At 39.2% G+C, this 22,944-nt stretch overlaps 2 protein-coding genes across 7 annotated transcripts in view; one reads left to right on the top strand and one right to left on the bottom strand.

Moving 5' to 3' along the window:
- Positions 1-163: 163 nt before the first annotated feature.
- On the bottom strand, positions 164-12,856 carry fam81b (family with sequence similarity 81 member B). The gene is given in 7 exon segments (XM_042421223.1): positions 164-612; positions 2,277-2,544; positions 2,782-2,911; positions 5,736-5,837; positions 7,868-8,002; positions 11,541-11,651; positions 12,635-12,856. Coding segments are annotated over 7 exon segments (1,092 nt in total). The 5' UTR covers positions 12,847-12,856; the 3' UTR covers positions 164-478.
- A 2,767-nt stretch (positions 12,857-15,623) lies between these two features.
- Positions 15,624-22,944, top strand: part of mctp1a (multiple C2 domains, transmembrane 1a) — a 149,381-nt gene continuing 142,060 nt past the window's right edge. For 4 of the 6 annotated variants that reach the window (XM_042420845.1, XM_042420843.1, XM_042420846.1 and 1 more), the window contains exon 1: positions 15,624-16,800. In XM_042420845.1, the coding sequence (XP_042276779.1) occupies positions 16,279-16,800 (522 nt within the window). In that variant the 5' untranslated portion in view covers positions 15,624-16,278. The remainder of the gene's footprint in view (positions 16,801-22,944) is intronic. The other 2 variants (XM_042420850.1, XM_042420849.1) reach the window with 1 other exon arrangement.

The raw sequence follows: 22,944 nt of genomic DNA, 5'->3' as shown, positions 1-22,944 counted from the left end.
ATAGCGGCTATATAATGGACAAATACCCCGTGAACACACATGTATCCCTATGTCATGTCTGAAAAATATTTCCATTTAAACACCAAAACTGGTCCTGTCCGTATTTTAAACAAGTGCACAAAATTAACCTGTCATTGACACTGGCAATTATAAATGATTTAATGTCTGTAATCACATGTCAAAACTCAGTTTCATTAGTCAGCACACAGAATTTATGTACACAGCATTACAGTTGTACAAATTGTGTTGCCTAACATTTCACCAAAAAAGCATTCTACTCCATATTACTTGATAATTTCTCTGAATTTCAGCAAGTTATTAAACTTGAAATATGTATAGGTTAAACAGCTGTGGGCTTATGGACGCTGGGAATAGAGCCAGTTAGGAAACACCACACTGTCACCTACAGACATGCCTTTGAGCCATTGCTTTAGGATAGGTGTGACAGTAAAAAAGAGCTCCTCTTCGGCTGATAATGTCACAAGTCATTAAGCTCAGCCACCTTGCTGCAGATGTGCCTGATATCCTTCTGCAGCTTCTCCTTGTCAAGGCAGGATTTTATGTTACCTATCTGCCTCAGGGACTCAATGACGTCATGCACAGACAGGAAACCTGTCCAAAAGAGAGGCAGGGTGTACAAAGGATCATCAGACATTATTGTCTGTATGAGTTATCTAGATTTTACTGGAGGTGCAGAGAGTGTAATGCATCTAATACTGTAGTAAAAACTGAAACCTAGCTAACCTGACGTAGCTCTGGCCCAACGACTTGAGATAATTTTTTTCTCAGCTCAAGCTTGGTAATACTGCTGGTAGAGATGGAAAACGAGGCCAGCCTGGACAAAATTCATGAAAATAGGTCAGTCTCATAGACTCTAAATGCATATGCTTTAGTTAACTGACAGCAGCTGAGGTAATTTGTAATATTCACTTAACAAGGCTGGCCAGGACTAATGTGTTAATGTTAACATAGATGGCTGTCTAGGTTACATACAGTGCCAGTCAAAAGTTTGGACACACCTTCCCTTTCACTTGAATGAGAAAGTGTGTCCAAACTTTTGACTGGTACTGTATGTGAGTGCTGCTGGTGATTGAGGTCTTAACATGGTACTTGGCTTGTGGCCTGCTTGCACAGTGCTGATAACCATAACAACGTTGGCTTTGTGCTAGTTTATCTTGTTTGCTCTAACCCTGTGTCATTTGGTGTTGTAGTAACAGTTGCAAAAGTGTCGTTATTAATCTGTAGGTTAATTTTATGAGGAACCCTCTTAACCAACTTTTTTAACAAGCTCATATAATCTCAGTTTTTAATCTCTGGATAAAATTGGCTGTGGTCCTAATCATCACTTATCATGACTTCATTGGGTAGTTCAGAACATACTGCCTAAAATGGAAATATTTTTTCAATATCACATAACTTTAGGATGTAATATTTGGTGACTGTGAACCGTGAGGTGGAGGTGATAAACTATATCGTTCAATGATGGAATATTAAATCTCATTCTTCTTCTCTTTCTGACTCCTTGCCTGTCTTGCTCCGAATATTTACGACCAGCATCAATTATGCATTGCTTTTCTCCCCCTCTCATACCACCTCCTTCAACCTATTCATCCTATACTTAAAATAGAGTGATGGATGGAGATCTGTGGCTGAGCGGTGATTTGTCACTGCTCTTATTTACTTTGTCTATTTTCTATTTGTCTACACTTTAATACGAGCTGGAGACTGAGAAGGGATTGACATAAAGTGGGGAAGGCTTGAGATCTAGTGCCAGTTCTCCTGGGAAATGTGCTTCCACAGGGTACAGCAATGAGATGAGGATGGATGTCAACAGCAGTTTGATGCAGAGCTAAGCTGCTGCGCTGACTGGCTGTGTATTTCCATGGCTTGTCTTATGACTTATTAGATTTGATGTAACTAGATGAAGCAGCTGTAGCTCACATACATTTGTATTTAAGATTAGCTTTGTGATGCTGGTACCTCTGGACGAAGATACCTCTCTTCTTATGGTTAATTTAAGATGTCCTTGTCGTTAACTGGAATACTAAGCATCTCATTTTCAGGCAAAGGAAATGGAGCTTATTAGTCAAGTAGTCAGCTCAGTTCAATTTGTGACTAGTTATTTACATAACTCTCTCTCTGTTTCTGTCTCTCTGCTTCTCTCTCTTTTGTGAGGTGTCTTTGCATTTTTTTTCCTTGACGTATATTGTAAACTACATGTAGTATGTGTATGTTTACTCACTGATGACAGGAAGTTACCAACAGTTGTCACCCACCTTTGTGGTATTCCTGTTTGAGCAGCTGCAGCTCCTGATGAAGGCTGTTCTCAATTGAGGACATTCTTTTACCGAGTTTGGTTTCAGAGCGTTTCAGCTGATCTGCCTGACGGTGGTTTGCTTGATCCCGCTGGGTCTCAAACGGCTCCACACGGGCCTCCAGACCACACAGTCGGTCAGCCAATCTAGACTCTGCCTCTAACTGAACACACAACATATAAACATACAGTGCTGCCAAACACTTTTTACTTAGTGTGTGTGAATAGTCCTAAACATTCTTTTTAATTGATTATAATATGCTCTTTATAACATTTGAGCTTTACAAGTTTAAAATGACATTATCTTTGAGATATCATTGTATCTGACAAGTAACATAAGGTATAAATACCACTGAGAAGACTGGCAGCTTCTATACTTTATTTTACTCTTTATTAATGGCACAAAATAGGAAGAGGGTGCTGTTCATCAGGCAAAAACTGTCTTAAAGCTTTCAGATATTTGTGAAAAAAGGTCCATGGAAAAATAAATTGCAATTGCTCTGTGCGTGTGTCTGGACAGAGCTGTGGAGCTGTTGTTCTGTCCACCTCTTCAGTGTGTCTGTCTGCTTCTTGGCTTCCTTTAGGTCACTTGATATCCTGCAAAAACATCAGGAATAGTAAATATGGTTTCAAGATTAGGTTAGCCACCAAACTGGGATATTTTGATAATGCAGTAACAGATTAAAACTATGAAGTTGCGGGTTTCAGTCATTGGTAAAAGCTTTAATTAAAGTACAGTAGACAAGTATATTTGGAGTGCACATAGACTGGCAATGTGAGGACTGAGCTGGCATGCTTGCTGGGCCTGTTATATACAACTCATACTTGGCACTACCAGGTGCTTGGCATCTGATGAAGAGTTTGTCAGTTTCCACAACCAATAATTTATTGGCACCACCTTGTCTAGTTAACAATTTGCACTAAGTAGAATGACTGGTGTGAACACTGAATGTCAATCATAAATGAATGATGGACGTCACTATAATATAGTTAAATTATATTAAAAGCAAAATGCTTTTGTTCTGCTCCTTGAAGCTGCTTCAAAATGTTTAGTCAGTGTTTCTTTGGTAATTAGAGGTGAGACCTTCTCAGCAATTGCACTGCTTTTTATAGTTTGACTTGATGTCAACCTCAGCAGGCAGAACACTGTTGTTGGGTGCTGCTACTATATGTGCATGGAGGCACATACTCTCACAGTCACATGCACACTCACACAACCGAATAGCTGAATGCACAGTTAAATACATGCACACCTGCAAACGTAAGTGTACACAAGCACAGCATTTCACATTTGCAGATTGTTCCAAGCACTATATTTGACTGAGTCTAAAAATACAGTTACATTTTTTAAAATGAGAAAGAAAATGTGGTGGAGTGATGCTGCATTAACTAGTGCAGGCATGTTGTTCATCTTATGACCTTTGTATTGCTCTGAACATTGTTTTTAGGAGAGCAGAACAAATTTCCCTCTCCCTGCAATATTGGAAGAAGTTGACATTAATATAACTATATGTAGTTCACATTGCTCACAGGACCTTTTGGGTTAACTGATGTTCATGCTGCAACATTAGACTTGCTGAATGAAATAGTGTGGGACACTGCAGGACACAATGCACAGTGTCTCATTGGGAATTTTCAGTGGGGTGTATTTTTCTGTTATATATATAATACATATTCAGTTGATCTTCTTTGTCCTAATTCCTTCTTCCTGAACACTTTAAATTGAATGACCAATGAGACAAATGCCAGGTGTGTGTGTGTGTCTGTGTGTGTGTGTTTGTCTGCACTACAAAACAGATTCCTGCTACAAATTAATGTAGGCTAACTCCACAGATCTGCTGCTACAGAACCACCTCATTTATTACATCACGCTGGCTGCCTAATCTGGTTAATGTTGACAGTTGGTAGGCCAGACATATACTAGACAACAGGACTGTGTATCTATTGGGTTCCAGCTGTTAATGTAGGGCCCTGAAAGCAGCTGAAATCAGCTGTGTCTGCTTCAAAATGACTTGACCACACATGACGTTGAGAGAGTAAATAAACTTGAAATAAACCTATTTCAAGATAAATATAGCAATGGTCAAACCTGGACAGGTGGAGGGAAGAGTGTTGCTTTTCATCAATTCTTTCATCTATTTTTATCTACTGTTCATTTTATTCTAACATTATCAGTGACTTGTTTTCCATTACAGTTCGACAACAATACTAAATAGAACATATTCATCATTCACTTCTCTGTTTCCCCAGTGGCAAATCTATGCAGTTCCTTTTGCATATTGATGCTAATAGACGTTATTTATCAGCTGCATTGATAAATCAACTCATTTATCAACAGCTTTTCTGTGCCTCTGGCACCAATGTGATGATAGCCATGTCTCTTGAAAGCACAGCTTGGTATAGCTGTGGAGAGAGCTGGGGCTTATTTGGGATATTATTTGAAATGGAAATTAGTAACTCATAGTTTTTCATTAGTATATGAATGTGGACAGAATGAAAAAGGTATGACTATGGCCATACGTACCAGTCACAAGCAGCACACTGTATACAGAACAATTTTCAAAAAAATTAAATGTGGAGAAAACATAATTATTAGGCCGATTATTGTGAAAAACTATAATAATGTAAATATTGATATAAAGCTAAAATATTTTTTTTTAATTTTTGATGTCTTTTTTTTATTTATGTGTGCAAATAAACTAAACTAAAAAACTAAAACATTTTGATTATGGCATTTGCATGGTTAACAGTAACCCACTTTCCCCCCTAAAACATAAGACAGTGCAGTATGAATGAGATATTAGCATCACAGAATAAGACGTGTTGTTCAGAGCACTTAAGTCATAAAAGTTTTGTTACCTGCAGTACCAGTTGTATGAATGAACAAATGAATATTTTTATTTCAAGTGTCATACACCAAGAGGTGCCCAGCCCACATGGGCTTACAAGACACCCCTTATATGACCTACATTAAAACATTTTTGCTGTCTTCAAAATTGTGTTAGCCAGGCAAACAGCGTAGCTCTCTGATGGCAATTTCAGCCTGTTGGTTCACCACTTTGGTCCAGACGGAAATATTTCAAAACCTGCTGGAGGGATTACTAAACAAATATTGTAAAGACATCTGATACCTGCAGAACTACACCCATTCCTATCAGCCTCAGCTTTACTTTGTGTTAAGTTCTAATTAGCAAATGTCAGGATGCTAACAGGGTAAAAAACAACAAACATGCTAAATATTACCTGCTTACTCATGTTGCTATATAGTGTACGACAACACCTCTACACTAAAGCCACTCCATGAAAAGAGAAGGAAGAAGAAATTCACAGGAGAATCAGACTGAGGTGTATACATGCCTCAGTAATTTGGCATGAAAGCTAGGTCAGCTAGGTGTATGCTTGCTTTAATTAATGGCCTCACCTTGCTTCTAGGAGGTGAACTTGTCTATGCAGATCAGACATGGAGCTCCTTTGGCCCTGGGAATGCTCTGTCAGTGAGACCTCCAGTCTGCTCAGGTCACGATAAAACAGGAAACAGGAAAACACACACAAACAAATGCTGTAAAGTGACGATGGGAGTGTTTTGTGGTGCAGGATCCACGATCTGACCTCTACCCTTTGTGTTTTCTGCTGAGTATAGCTGGTTGAGCCTTACACTGCTCCTGTGGTCAGTCAGGAAGACCGAGACTAACAGCATTGACCCACTTTCTCTGCTTTTTCAATTATCTTTATGGTACATGCTTGACCACTGCTCCAATGAGCTTCCATCACACTGATTTACCACTCTGCACCACCAACAGAACTGAGTGCAGGCTGAACCAGTGCATGTGTATGTGTGTGTATGCATGTACTGAATAGTCAGCTTTAGATTTAGTAAAGTGATGGAGAGCATTATAATGTCAGACATATGTGTTCTAATCCAGGGTTTTAGTATTTTTTTTCAAATATTGATAAATAATCAAAATATGCTAAACAAAAAAAATGGACACAAGAGGGGCAATGAAAGGAGAGACCTTTACAACCTTATGCTAATTAACCTCCCTCTTCCTCCTTCCTTCATTTCCTTCTTTCAGAGTCTGTGATTGTGGTGGAGTCTTACTTGATAAGACTAGTCTCACTCAGCAGCTGTAAGCTCCAAATCACCTGATAGCCAGCCGTCTATTCTTGGATAAACAACCAAATACACCCCCCGTGCATATTGTCAGATTACTTTTTTGTACATGCAAGCAGCATTTACAAGAGCGTAAAAATCCTTTTATACCTGATATAGTCACAAAAGACGGTATTATTCCTTATTTGAATTCCTTATTCCTATTCCTTATTGAATGTCACAATGAAGAAGAATTTGGTATTCTGTCAAAGATGTAACAAATTCAACTCATCCCATCCGTTGACGGGTGATGGACATTATATATTGTCCACATTATAATGATCACAACCATAGGTGCCTGGTTATGTATTAAAATGGGAGAGCAAACTTGGAAAGATACATAATTGTTGGGGGGATCTGGGGTAGTTGTGTACATCACTAGCATCACTAGCTGATGTAGTTGTAATGTTACACAGGAATGAATAATCATAACTTCAAAAGCAGATTATTTTAACCTACATTATCTCAAATCAATGACTATTTTAATGCACAGCTCAGACGGTGATTTTTGCTCCTCAAGACTTAAAAGGGCCATTTTAGTTGAAGACTAGACCTTACTGCCCCTGAGTAAACTTGTATGAGAAAATGAGAGAATAGTCATAATAATGAAAGCACAGCGCAGAGCAGCCGGATGAGAGATCAGGACACGTAATGATGCCTCATCATATTTAAAAATAATTCCATCCAAAGTCTGACTTAAACTGAAACTGCTGTATTTACCTATTGTAAACTATAGATGAACTTTTCATATGTCCAAGTATGTAAAGGACTGATTTACTTTTTTGCATCAAAGTCAGACTAAAACTGAAACTAAAACAAAGTATTTTGCAGAAGTCTAATCAAGTTACTTTCCACCGCTGAATATTTGACTGTTTGTTGATTTTAACACTTTGGCGCTGTGAAGAAAAGCTCCGCTCTTTCTGTCTGTCTGTCTCTCACAACGGATTGTACTGAACCTACTCAAAGAGAAAACGTCAGATTTTTTTAATTACTTGTTTTTGTCACTTGCTGAAAATGATCATTGATACAGGCTGTTTAAATATAATCACCTGATTGTGGAGACTGAATGATGATAAGTTTATTTTTTTAAAAACAAAAGGTGAGGTATCAAAACCATGACTTTGCTCCTCCTATTTGAATAATGGAGATGCGATTGCTCCACTTGCTCCATTAGTCAGCCGCCTATGATCACAACACAACTCACCAGTAGTAATTCTACACTCACCTGCTGTATCTACCTATTGTAAACCATAGATGAACTTTTCATATGTATGTAGAGGATTGATTTACTTTTTGGCATCTGGCAAAGTCCATACCATGTACAAAGCAGTTCATGGTAAGGACTTAAACCACTATCTTACATCTTTACTGCCAAATACCTTGTCAGCACTGATACATGGTCTCTCACCTTCACTTTGAGCTATTGGAACCGTACATCCACAGCCGACCGGAGCTCTGTCACCTCCTGCTGCAGTTTAATCACCTGCTGCTCCCAAAAGCTCACATCAGCGCTCAGCTTGGAAATGCTGGCATCACACCTGAGATTATAGGCGGGGAAGCAGGGAGGGATGGTGAGAGACTACTGAATCAGAACTGTTGGATGGCATGGAGTTAAGGAAAGATGTGAAATCAAGGCAAGGCAATTTTATTCAAATGGTACCATTCAGACACAAAGCAATTCATTGAACTACATCACAATACATTGAAAATAAGACATTAACATTGCATTTAAATTATGTTAAAAGCAAAAAAGACATTAAAATACCACCAAATACCTCCACTACATTTACAGATTAAGATAAAATATGATGCATCATTATATATTAAATTATCCAACAGCAGCTACATAACTTTAAAATTATATTAAAATTAACATTCAAATGTTTCTTATAAGACAATAGGTCTGTAATAATAATAATACAAGTAACATGTAATATAGTAAAACTTTATATAACACAAGTATAACTTTAAATACAGGACTTTGACTTGTAATGGAGTATTTCTATATTGCAGTATTGTGACTTCTGAACACTTCTACCATCACTGACAGCAGCATGTTGCTGCACATTGTGTGTTCCTCTCTCCCTCTGACCTGAAAGCAGTTCTCCTTTCTCATAGGCTACTAGTTCTCTCTTCATTGAATGCAGTTTTTCCTTATTTTATCATCATTGTCTTTGTCTGTTTTCATAAGGGTGGGGGGAGGGGGGGGCACTAACAAGTGCTCCTGCTAGTTGTTTCAGGGGAAGCAATAGTTTTTACAATGATTGCTTTACTTTTCCTCTTAGTTTTTTATTTGTGAAATGTGCTCTGTGACAACTCTGTTTCACTATTTGATGTTGTGTTGGAGTGCACATTACCTGGAGCAGTTTCTGCATCCCTATCAACATGTGAGTCAAGTTGTGAGCACATTGGCAATGATTTGTGTTTTGGGGCCCTTTTGTACGTAATTTAGGGGTGTAATGAGTTAGAATAGTAACACCATTTTGTATGTTTTATATCTAACTATCATAAGAAATTTATAGCTGTTGGGAGCCCCAGGCAGTTGCCTATCTTGCCTAATGGTAAAGTCCACCCCTGTTCTCAGTGATCTTTCCTAAAAAAAAAAGGTAGATTTGATATGGGTCTGTAGTTATTTATTAATGAGGCATCCAGATTTGACTTTTTTTTAAAGTGGTTAAATAACTGCAGTCTTCAGGGCTTTTGGAAAAGGCCTGACTATTTGTAATTGACTGACTGACTTGTAGGCAGAGTGTAAAAGGCAGCAGGTAGTCGGTCTAAGGTGTTGGACAATTTGTGTTAGGGTGAAAATGTGCCCAATTAACTACAGTGGTTTTATACCGAGGCACAGGCAACATAGCCTTTTGCCCGAGATGGAGTTACAGACTGTTTGTCTTATCCTCAGAATCTTATCTATTAAAAAAAAAGATGCAAAGTCATTGCATGACTTGGTGGATAGCAGTTCAGGAGGGAGTGATGCTGAGGGGTTTGTCAGTTTGTCAATGACAGTAAATAAGGTGCATGCATTAGGCTATCGTTATTTCTATTAATAATCTTGGAGAAAAAGGACTGCCTTGCCCTTTTTAGTTCCAAGTTATAGATGCAAAATCTCTCTTTATAGATGTTGTAATGAATCTGGAGTTTGTTTTTTTACCACCTACATTCTGCCTGTCTATACTCTCTTTTTTTGAGCTTTTACCAGTGTTGTATTCCTCCATGGTGCTTTTTTACTTACCAGAGACAACTTTGATCTTCATGGAGGCAACGGTATCTATAACATTCATAACTTTAGCGCTAAATCTGTCCACAAGATCATTGGCAGGAACTGAGGGCAGAGCTGGTGTCGGTGTAAAAACCCAGGTGAATAATGTAGAGATGTTTTTGTTGATATAGTGTTTTCTGATTAGGGCAACATCGGTCACCACAACCTCAGAAATGTGTAGACCCTCAGAAATAACTAGATCCAGAATATGTCCCTTGTTATGTGTTGAGTTTATTACATGCTGAGAAAGTCCAAAGTTGTCCAGGATGTACAGAAGTTCTTCAGCACTGCCTTCTTTGAGAATATCAATATGAATGTTAAAATTTTTAAAAAAATTAAAATAGACATGAAGATGAGCAAAAGGCGAGAGAAAACAGGGGAGGAGGATCTATACTGAGGCATGCATAGTTTAGATGTTAGCCACGCAGGTAGACAGATGACAGGAGACAGGTGATGTTATAAATACTGTCAAAGGTGAGCTCAGGGAGGCTGAAAGGCTGTGCTGAATCCTAAGCAGTGAGAATTTGTCCTTTGAATGCTGAACAAACAAATTTGCATGTTCTAGTGGTTACATGTTTGTATCTACTGATGAAAACACAGGCAAAACATGACAGCCCATCACATAAGCAAATTATTTTGATAGATTTATCACCAAACACAATCAGAACACAAAGCAGATTGTGGAAAAATACTTTGCAGCTTCTCATGTGCAACCTCTTGCTTCTGACATATTATCTGTTAAGTTTATATGAAATGCATGAACTATGCTGATTATCAGCATGGCAGTTTAGCTCTCTTCCTTTCTATGCTTAATTTAAGATTCAATCACTATGCATGCAAAGTTTCTTGCTGCCTCTCTCTATCAGGTTTAGTGCATGCAAATGTCAATAAAATATTTGTGATAAAATACAATGAAAGCTCAATAATAAAATCTTGCAGCTAATTATTTAGATGACCAGTGTGAGGTTTGGGTTATTTCCCAGCAGACCACTACATCTCTTCATATCATAAAGAGCTCCACTGAACAAAACGGTGTATCAAAAACCACCTGCGCTATGCTTGCTTGATTATTTATGACCAAGAGCAGAGGTCATTAGACTAGAGTATGAGAGGCTTTTCTACAGGCCATATTGGACCATAAATCAGCTGTTTGTTGAGTAATAGGCAATCTCCCTCCTCACCACTGGCATGCTAAACACTGTGGAGGAAGCAAGCCTTTTGTGAAACAACATATTAAGAACATTACACTATGTCTTTGATCTTATATTATCTAATGATTGCCTGGGATGCTCAAATTTTCCATTCAAATAATAAAACCTCTATAGCTATGCCACAAAAACGCCAATCCCAAAGCAAGTCCTGTTAAGCAGAGTGCTGAGATAACATCATCTCTTCAGCTATCCAGTCTAATAAGCACGAACTGCACAGGGACAAAATAATGAGCAAGTGCTAATCAGCATCTAGAGCGTGTTCAAACCTAGAAACTTCACTCTAGTAGGAACAAAATGATTAATGTGTGTGTGTGTGTGTGTGTGTGTGTGTGTGCCACAGCAGATTGGAAGTTGCAAGACTGTGAAGAGCTGCCAGACAGAATACAGGCAATACAATTTCACTTCATTAGAGAAGGAGATAAACAAGATCACTTGTGCATCAGACCTTGGTCTAAATAATTGTAGCATTCCTCCAAAAAAAAAGCTTTAGAGGAAAGTTTTAATCTTCTAGCAACTGGGATTCATTACATTGTTCTATTTTTCACACACTTTGTAGTGTGTTCCTCAGTGTTTGCCGTCTGCGAGCAACAAACCCGGTGTGCATACCTGGCTACTTTTCCTCTTAGGTCTCCGATGCCAGCCATATTCTTCTGGTCGAGGCTTTGAACAGCCAGTGTAGTACCAGAGGTGACACTGGGCGATCTGTGTCTCCAGTGTCTGCTCAGAACAAAGACAGCAGCGTTGATGAGTGATCAGTCTGCTGTAACGATGTCACAACAACTATTGTGGGTGAACTACTTGATGTCCTTTGCTGAGAAAGAAATTCCAAATTGCCAGAAATGTCATCATGCCTGTTTACGCTACGTTTACATGAATAACCACTGTATAGGATAGGCCCAGTCACATGTTCGCAACGTGTCTCTGATAACCCAACATCAAAGAGATGTGCCTTTTGCCTTATCGTGAGAAGTAATAGTAACCGTGCGATGTCGCTTTCATCTAATTTAGCATTTATTCACTTCATGGCTCAGCTTATTACTTCTTCGTGTGCAGAATTAATTAGATCTTAGGGATTCATGTAATATTTCACATAATGACAACCTCTAATCATGTTAATGGGCCGTTTGGTATGCACTAATGAAGCTGTGTGTTTCGTTTGTGTGCCCTGTTTCTGCAAGGCATATTATCAAAGTGTGACTTGATGTTCTGCTCAGTCAACTCCAAGCACTCATGGTCCATGCTTTTCGGGTAATTTCTGACTGACATTTTTCAGAAGCGCTGGCATAGCGTGGTGATGTTTATTTAACAACCTACTGTGAACATCATTAGTGTTTCTGCTTATACAATCAAAATGACTTAAAGCTGATGATAAGAAGGAGTGGGGCTTTGCTCAGGACCATACTATCAGGCATAATCAAATTAGCCATGAGTTTGTCAGCATGAGTGTGTGTCTGGTGTGCAGGACATCAAAAGAGATGAGGAGAAAAAAGCAGATAAAAGACTTGGAAGGAAAAGAAGACCACACAGTAGACAAACAGAATCCACACTGATGAACAATTATTTTATCTACATAATGAGAGATTTTAAATATTCGCTACAAAACAAGCACAGAGGCTACAAAGATGCATGACTACAGTACATCAGTTGAGTCATTTTGCAAAAGACAACACCTTATCCACTAACGTCCACCTTCTAGCAACTCGTGCACCTGTATATCCACACTGAGCTGTTTGACAATGTGTGTGATAGTGAGTATGTGGTTCTCCAGCAGCCTACGGGAAAGGACCTCAGCTTGGACAGAGCCCTGGGCGGACCGCTGGCCAGCTGCCACCTCCTCTTTGATCCTGAAGGCCTGCTCCAGCAGCACAGCCAGCGTCTTCTCCTGATTACTGAGACGACCCTCGAAGATCATCAGGCCTTAATCGTGAAACAAACAGAAACAGAAAAACAAGTCTGGAGTTTTACAAGCTCATTATTGATTTCGTTTTGCAAATCATACATGTGTGAAGTCATGAACATTTTTTTCCCTAGCACTAGAGGAGGAATATATCGAGAGAGAAAGAATCCATAATTCAATGAAGCAGTCATCTGCCCACAAGAATAATGAAGACAGAATGAGATGATGTGCGTTGGTTTTCATCCCCGCAGGTCATCCTCAAACCAGATCTCTCATTGACTTCTCTCTGCGTGATGTGTCACCCTGCCTGATGCTATTGTGGATTAAGGATTAATTTGATCAGTGTGATTCACAGGCGTGTAAGAAAGGCCGCTGGTGGTTCCCAACCTTATTTCCATCCCATCAGCGGGGGGAAATAGAACTTATCTCTCTTCACAGACTGATTTTAGAATTGAATTAGTGAGCCACAGGAGCTAAGGAAGGTGAAAAATATGAAGGTAATTTTTGATGGGTAATAAAAAAAAAAAAAAAATACAGTTAGTCTAAATGAAAAGTTGCCTGCTGTGATACTGGTAGGCTTGTAACTTTTGACTGATCTGACATGCTGCTTGTCTAAAAAGAAAAACATATATACATTGGTGAGACATAAAGTAGTTACTCAGTGTGCCTTACTGGTCTGTTACATTCTTATTGTTAAAATCAATAAAACCAACATCTTATAGTCCTCTATAGGCATAACAGTATATATTACATATAATATGTCCCCTTTTTATTAACAATATATTAAGTAATATCTTTTTTTAAATTTCAGAATACTCAGATCTGTGCTTTTCTTCATCCGACCATGTGTTGTGTGTTGTCACTTGATAACTGCGGTCTATTTGAGTGGGGTGTGCCTGTCTGCCAGTTTGAATTTGTCAACACAGTAATGTGAGAATGATGTATTGTATTTGTAGCGAAGCAGCTTCACTCAGCAGAATATCTGCCAACATGGGAGTATGAGCATCAGTTTTGCTTGAATTTACAGACATGTTGGTGACCATCTGATTAGTCTATTCTCTTGTCAGAAAATATAAGCATATAAGAGCTTTAAATGAATGTGGCAAATAACTGTACAGATTACCAATACACACTATCAGCATTTGATGACAATTCTTAGTGAGATTTATGGAAACATTTTGAATAGCAAGAGTTAAAAAAAAACGTTTATCTGTGGTATTTCAAAAAATATTCTAAAGCTGTTTTAATTTCTTACCTGTTCCTTGGCCAGTATTAAGAAGAAGAACTGTGGTTGCATCAGGCAGGTTTGATTTATGTGGCTTAAGGAGGCTGAAGCTAGAAAACAGAATATGTGATGACTTGAACTGGGCAAGGAAAGTAAGGGAATATTGGCCAAACCATTAAATGAATCAGCTTGTATCCTATCCCTCTGCTATTCCATTGCACATAATATAACATAAAGATATTCTTTATTGTGTGGTACTGTGGCTATTCATTTAATAGTCAGGTTTCCTCTGACTGAATGTATTATAGCCCAGAGTGAAAATGGCCTTATCTCATTTCATTTAACCAAGGCCCAACCTACATTATCATGCAGTGTGAGTCAAGTTGTTCAAGTAGTCACATTGAATTATGTGCAGTTGCAGTGGGAAAAAAAAACACATTATTGAATTTCTATGTATCTAATTGCAGGTGTCTGTGTTCCCAACCACACACGCTGTGGATTATCACCAGGCGCAGGATCTTTAATAGGAAACGTCTGCGCAGTGCCGACTCATCAGTTATCTATGCTAGCCCAATAGAAAAGCCAGTGGCAGCTGAGAGGGATTGTTTGGCTCGCATGCTCAACTTTCCATCTACTTAACTGAAAAATGGGTTCAGGGCAGTTCGCTGTGTTGCTGCCAGTGCCCTCAGTTGTAATTTAAGTGATTTATTTTGTTGGATGGATGAGATCAAATGATCCCAAGCTACAACAAAATTCAGGCTCCTCATTGGCTACTCATCAGTTTTTAATATAGATAGATATAGATTACTCATAGCTTTGTCTTTATGTCAACAAAAAAATGTTACAGATGTTATATGATGCCCTCTTCTATTTACAGCACTGTAAGTCAATGTTGCTGTAGATCATCATGCCACTAAAGGCTGATTATCATTTTCTCATTATTAGAGGTCAAGGCTAAGAGTCCCCAACAGAAGGCTTTATAACAGGGCCACTCACACCTTCAGCATCACCTCTACAAGTGATGCCAGGTCAGATCAGTGTCTCACATGAATAAATACCCATGCAGGCAGAACACAAGGCCTACAAATACTCCATAGATTCCCAGTTCCTCTGTGTAGTCAGATGAATTTAATAAAGTTATAACAACCCTTCTTTGTATTTTACCTGCTCAAAGGGAAATTTCACCGACCCTGTCTGCAGAGGTCAGACTGTGACCTCTTCCGTGTGTGTGTGTGTGTGTGTGCGCATGTGTGTGTGACCAAGAGTAATATGGAGAGAGGTATTCACTGTTTTAATAACTGTCTCTGTGTGTTTGTTTATATGAACATGGGTACAGTGTTAACCAGGGGGACGGAACAGGCCAGCACTGAAGCAAGGGCCAGAGGGGAAGACGTAATGAGTTGTTATCCGAATCGCAGCAGCACAGCATCCAAAAAGAGAAAAAGCTGCTCAGCACTGCCTGCACACTGCTGCATGTGGGTGATAACATTCACTGAAGCTGGACCTATTTGACAGGAATAAACCATCCAAATATGGTTAAAAAAAAAAAAAAAAACTCTTAAGGTTTTAAGATTGACTCAGCTTTACACTGATCAAGGTCACTGCTTTAGAGGGGTGAATCTGGAGGCTGTAGTTCACCACGCACACATATCAAAATGTAAAGGGATAAATTCATAAGGAGGGTGACAGAGGATCCACAACTATATTATAAACATCTCCACGAGGCATTGTGGGGTTGCATTATGCAATCACCAGCATGCAGATTATCCATTCAAATGACATGGTTGGCCAGAGGGAGGCGCGCGGTGCTCCATTCGTCCTTCATTTGAACATATGGGGAAGTTTGACCAAACCCTGGTTAAGCACAGTGGACAGAGCAGGGACGCAAAGACGTACAGCAACCATCTAGCAAACATTTTAAGGGAACAGCTGAAGTCAACACCGTGCTCCAACTTAACCATTGTTTTTTTCCAATAGAGTGAGCTTACTTGCCGTTTAACAAGCGTGCAGCACGGTGTGTGACATCAAATTTATAGTGCTGCCTGTATAGGCAACCTTCTACAAGGTTCGTTGGGAGAGACTTCATCATCACACTGTGCGTCTCATTCTTGGCGCTCTAAACTGATCATCAGTGGAAGTGCTCCCGAGCCGCAGCAGCCCAACTGTGACATCCTTTCACTATACAGAGTGTGCTCAGGCTGGCTGGCTGCTGCACAGGCACCATGGAGCAAAAATCACCTAAGGATGAAGGCGCCGCTAAAGGGCAAGAGTCTCTGTCCTACCAGCGGAGAATGTGGAAGAATTTCCAGGAGAAAACCAAGCCATGGCTCAGTCCGAAACTAGGATCGGAGCGTCGTGGTGCCGGTGGCGCGGAGGGCAGCAAAAAGGAATCGGGGTTATGGATGTTTAAGAGGAAAAAGAAACAGCTGGACCGGGTGTTTTCGTCGTCTCAGCCGAATCTGTGCTGCTCTCCGCCGGCGCCTTTCGATGGAGACAAGTCACTTGGAGGCGACTCGGTCCCCAGCACCAGCAGCGACGGGCAGACCCTTGGCGCAGCTTCTGGGGCTACGGGGAGCAAGCCCGAGCTGACGGCGCACGGAAGCCCCAAACTCCCCGTCTCCCAGCTGATCATGTACCAGCAGAAGAGCTCCTCTCTCGGCTCGGCGTGCTTCGAGAAACTGGTGGTGGACCCGGCCGCGGTGGTGGGAGAGGAGGAGCAGCTGCGTAAAAACGCAAGTGATTCTGTGAGTAAAGACACATGTGGTAAAACACTCAGATTATCTGTTAAAACCAAGCAAAGCTATTGCAATGATCCATAAGGATGGCTGGGCTACATTGCCCTGGAAATTGAATAAAAGAGACAAGTTTCATGCTGCTGCTGCTGCAACGTGCTCACATCATGTGATGCACTCATTGATCTGTCAATGCGTGGCGTTCTTTACTCTGTCCTGTCTCTTGCATGCTGTATGGGCCAGATTACTACAACCAGTGTCAGTGCATGCTTATATGATCATCACCAGCGACAAACTTACATCACAAGCTGCTTGGTTTGATATCATTCCATCATATTACCATCACACCATGACATATATCCTATCTAGGATTTTAATACAGACTACATGCTCTGATGTCATTAATAGCCTCCGTTTGCCTCCTCACATCCCTTTTCCTCTAGTAAAGGGATTGTCCCCTAGCGTCACTAGTCCATCTGTCACAGTGCCCTTGCCTGTGGACAGAAGCTGCAACAGGCATACATACGCTCAAGGGTCCATCATGTCCTTCCTTTTCATGATAAGTAGCTAGTTGGCAACAGGATAACAAGAACGCCACCAGCAGTGTTGGAGATTGATGGCATCTGTATTCCCACACCACCTAATGTGCTGAGTCAGTATGCCCCAGTAAAAGCTATAAACAGTAGGCTAGGTAATGACTTGTACCTCCATTGGTCTGGAGAAAGTCCTGGTTCAATTCAATGGGAAAAGCTGTCTGATGAGTAATGCTTTCAGCTCATTATCATGTCTGGACCCAGAATTGGTCCCCTGGTTATGATCCCATCCACCAATCTCAGAGTGGGTTTTGCCATTTCAGACAGACTCTCCTGATATTTCATAGTACTGTCAATTATTAAATAATATTGAAGATATAAAATGTATCTGTGAATGCCTAATGGGTTCTTTTTCAGTGGCAGCAATTATTGTAAAGCTTTTTATCTCAATACTCTTTAAGTAGTCCAGAACTGCTCTGAGCATCATCCAGACCGCTGTCTAAAAGTGATTTAGCATACAAGTACATTTCTCCCAAGTGGAGTTGTTGCCAAAGATCTCTTATCCATTAGATCTCTAGGAGAAGTGCACTGCAATCAACTGAAGAGGTAAAAGAAAGCAAGAATTAGTGACTTCATCGAAATTGATCTTGCAGCTTTATCACAGCACTTTACCAGTTCATTTACACAATACACGGATATCTCACTTTGCCAAATAAACTTTTAGTATTAAGTGTCAGCCGTTAAATACTTCCTGCGGTTGCCATGTTTATTTAAGCTTCTGTTGCTCATTTGTTGGATTTACCACATGCCTAGAAAGAAGAGAGCAGTGGTAACCACTAATTTACAATAACAAAGCTTCATCCTCTCAGGCTGTAGGAACGTGATAAGAGATTTATTTGTGTTAGCTTGATTGTGTGCAAGTACAATCACAGATCAGTAGGATCTTTCTGGATTATGTAATAAATTTAGAGGAATAAAATGGGAAATAGGAAATTAGGTGATGAGCTGTGAGAAGAAATAAAGGTGCTAAAGAGGTGAGGTCAGATGAGATAAGAATGATGAGAGATGATGTGAATTGAGATAAGAAAATTAAGATGATAACAGATGAGGTGAAGAGAGATGAGATGAGGGGGTGGAGAACAAATATGTGGGAAGGAAGTCAGTGAAATTCTCAAAATCACAACACACAGCCTGTGGCACATCGGTGAATGTGCATTTTTGTGCTTGCATACTCGTATATGCATACTGTATTTGGGCATGTGCATGTTGACAATGCATTTACAGTATGTGCTGCCTAAACACTTTCCTACCACAATAAAATATTCTAGTCATCCACCAATCCAGCATGAGGTGAGTGTATATCACTGCTCATTACCAAAATGAGAGCAGAGAGCTCCAAGCCAAAATCTCATAAATTAAATAAGAATAAAGATTTGGAAAGTGAATGATGGAGGGGATTACTGCCAAGTTCTGGGAGTCATTTCATTATCGACTTGTTGGAGGAAAGAATAAACACATTTTACTTCAGCTGCTTGCAGTGCAGGGCAGGTGGATTTGAATATGTTTATGTGTATCTGTGTATGTGGGTGAATGCTATATTAAAAACATGCAACATCTTCCTGATATCAAGTTGCAGTCCCTTTTGCACACTGGACATTTCACTTGTCTCAAAGCCCAATAATCCTTTAAAAATAACCAGTTTCTTTTTGTGCACATCAGATGTAGCTGTGACATGTAAGATGAAGAAGGGATAATGGCTTTACCTGGATGTATTTTATATGTGTACTTCATTAAAATGGCATGAGTTTTGTTGTATCTAAAAAAAAAAAATGCCATAGGTAACCTATGTTTCATAATCATGTTTTGTTCAGTGGTCTGAAAGGACTTCATGCTTACATTACGAAGCAAAAAACAAAGCACACATTATATCCTGGGATCTATTTTTGAATCTGTTTTTTTGATTTTCCTCTTTTGGTCTCTTCCTCCATTTCATATTCTAATTAGTTTTCTTTTGGTTTTACATAGTTTTCAATAAAGTTTCTCATACATTCATCTTTCTATTGAAGTAAAGTGGGGCATTATTACCCAAGTCACCCCTATACCTTTGGTAAATGGATATTTCATATTCATTGAACTAAACTCTCTTGATTTTATTCCCTCCATGCAGCTGCCCTGTGGCTGGCTCTCAGTCTTCAGCAGAGTTTTCCTTCTATCATTACCCGACTGACCTTTTCTTGAAGCCTTGTGTCCTGTATGACATTACTTTAAAATAGTATTGATTGGAGACAGCTTTGTTTTCTCTGTAGCCTACCCTGACCAGATCGCAACAAAAAGGCAATTGTAATTGCAGGTCCTAAATGCCAGTGAGTTAATACATATGTTTACCTATGTAGAGCCTTGTGTTAGCAGAGTGGAGAGACAACTTAAATCCCTTGTATATGACTACAGGCTATTGCAACTGAAATGAGTTTGGCCTCATAAACAAAACATGTTACTTTTTCAGCCTGTAAAGCAATCAAGCCGGTCATCCCCAGTTTCACTCTGAATCAGTCAATGTACTAGCTGTGTACTGCTAGTAAATTGATTTAAATTTACCAGTCTACATCTTACTAGCTTAAGTTATAATGGTAGACAGACATAAAATCATCACCACCCTCCCCCTCAAATATCTTTGAAAGAAGTTATAAATAAATAAATAAATACATGAAAATGAAATCGCATTGAAATGCATCAAAGCCAAATTTGAGAAACAATCAATGAAAACAACAGTATGGTGACATGTAAATGGAGCTGAAAGTCAGATTGCACAGTAGTTTTTGTCCACTCCATCATTGTTGTGACAAGTAACTAGATCATAGAAAAAAAACAGTTGTACTTAATATGAGAAAAAACACCACCAGTAGGAAAACCTAACTCTTTGGACATTTTCACCAAACTTCGACAGCCCATGTTTCTTCACACACGGAAGGTCTGGTTAGCTAGCGTGACACTGACTTTATTTATTGGTGAGTAGTTAAAGCTTTGACATTATTTTTACGAGTAGCATGTACTTCTGTTGTGCAGTGCAGTGATTTATACACCCCTCTGATGTCAAGCTGCCTGCTTTCTCATGTTTCATCACTGGAAGTGTCGCTGTCCATGGTGTTGAATTGTGGCTGTATTAAGACTGGCAGGGCTGCATCCACACCAATAGGCTTCTTAAATGGACATAAGTGGGATCAAGCTGATAACTCGGTCCAGTTTTCTTCTCAGTTCCAGTCAATTTCACTGTATCATACTTTGTCTCCATGCTTGACCACAGATATGAACCAAACAATGGCTTTGTATCAGTGGTTGTTGTGCTTTTCCCTGAAATACAGTATATGTGTTCACATTTGTGTAGCTTGTTTAGTCAGTGATGGGATGTAACCAAGTACATTGACTCAAGTAGAAATTTGGAGTACTTGTACTCCACTGGAGTATTTCCATTTCATGCTACTTTATACTTCATATACTTTATACTCCACCACTAATCAGAAGGACATATTGTAGAGCTCTTATATCTCACTACATTTGTTTCACAGATAAAGTTACTACTGTAGTTACTTTCCAGATTAATATTTTACAAACAAAACATGCGATGATCTCATATAATATGATGCATTGTTAGGTTAAACTGAACATTATGCTTAATAGTTAAGATTAACTCCACCTTGATCAACTACAATAAAATGCTACTTACACAGTAATCAATGGCCAATAATGTAAAACATAATAGTGCAACACTCATAGGGGCCAGTTTTCTGCATTGTGAGTACTTTTAGTTAATAATACCTTACTTTTACTTACATGATATTTTCAATGTAGTTCTTGTAATTGAGTATTTTCATAGTGTAGTATTACTTTCACTTAAATGAAGGATCTGAATACTTCTTCCTCCACTGGTTTTAGTATACAGCATGTAACTTATACCTATTTAGATGAAAGACAAACAAAACAGGTGACACTTTTTTTTAGAAAAAATGTCAATCTCTGTTTTGTGCTTTTACTCTGAGATTCAGTTCTCTGCTTGCAGTACTTATTCAGACCTCCCCCCCTCCTTCTTTCATCCTCCCTTATGCTCAGCGCAGCTCATATGGAGTACTTTAAAATATTCAACACTTATGAACCAGGGAAGTAGGTTTTTGTGTCACAGAGACTATACACCCACAATCTAATGCTAAATATATCAGAAGTAAAAGATGCATGGTGGGTATTCCCATTCACGTAACTGTTTCATGGATAAAGTGTATGGTAGTGCCTGGAGAGAATACACATGTCTTTGGATGAACATGGGCAGGACAAGAGCTTCATCCCTGTAAATCACTAACTGAAGGCTTTTAGTTAGTGCTTCACTGATTAGAATAAATACCGGTAAATAATTTGTAATTGCAGAATCTGTGAATCTCAGAATTTGTGTTATATCTCTAAAGCCTCATTTAAATTCAAAATTCTCAAATGGAAAAGTTAGGACAAGAGAAGTGGAACAATTGATCAAACACTTTACTTTTAATGAATTGATCTGACCCATGAAATATACAGTAGCTTAATAGATCTCCATACATGTTGCATATCAGATAACTTTAGACACTGTCCACTTTGATATGGCAATGACTGAGATGAATGAGTGCAATGAATGCAATGAGTGTTATAAATGCTGCAGGAAAAAGTGTCTTTTTTTTTGTTGCCGATATCTGATTTGTGTTGTTCGAGCCGCATCACGGCCACTTGAAAAACAGCCCTTGGCCTTGTTCTGGAAGTGTCTTGATGGCAGCTTAAATTAGGATTCATTACAGCCGGGGGGACCGACGGTTGTAACAGACACTGACAAGCACATGATTGATGCTGACCTCTTAGCTGTCTGGGCAACGGGAACTTGGAAAAAAACACATTGGAGATGTGAAGTATGACTGACACCATTTGGAGATGCTGATGGATTTTAGCTCTCACTTTGTGATTAAGTGTCTTTTAGTGCCAGATTTCTGCTTCCCACACATATGAGTGTGCCTTTTTTTCTGCCATGGAAATCTGTGAAGTACATGTGATAGAGGAGTGGTTCTACCTGTAGACAAGTGCAAATTATCAGCAGCAAATGTAGATTTAATTTTATTTGAATGAGGCAGCATGGTGGCTCAGTTGTTTGCAATGTTTCCTAAAGGCCTGAAACTGAGGGCCAATTCTTTTGCTTCACCTTTTTCATAAGAGCTGTAAACATCTAAAGACGTGCATCGAAAACCTGAAGTGCCCATATTTATAAATGTAGTATCTACCTGTTAGCTGTGCAATGAAATAGTGACCTGCATACCAATCCAACAGATTCTGATACCTCAACTCAGAGTATCTGATACTGATCTGAAAAAAGCTCAGTTTTCCTCCAAATTTAAAATCTGTATACCGCACTGTGTTGAACTCACTAGAATAATCTTTATATAAGGTTTTCTGAGGCAATAAACCGTGACTGAATGATCACAAGTGATATTGGAAACACTTAAATAACATAGTCTTTATTTGTCAGTTGTGAGTCTTTTACTTGTGCCTCTGGACATAGTGTCCTGTCAGGTTGTTTCCATATTGTCCTTTTAAGGATGTTTTTATCTTTTATCAT

The sequence above is a fragment of the Thunnus maccoyii genome, chromosome 9 (assembly GCF_910596095.1).
Source record: "Thunnus maccoyii chromosome 9, fThuMac1.1, whole genome shotgun sequence".
Classification (NCBI taxonomy): Eukaryota; Metazoa; Chordata; class Actinopteri; order Scombriformes; family Scombridae; genus Thunnus; species Thunnus maccoyii.
The sequence above is the reverse complement of the archived record's forward strand: the minus strand, read 5'-3'. Positions and strand labels throughout refer to the sequence as shown.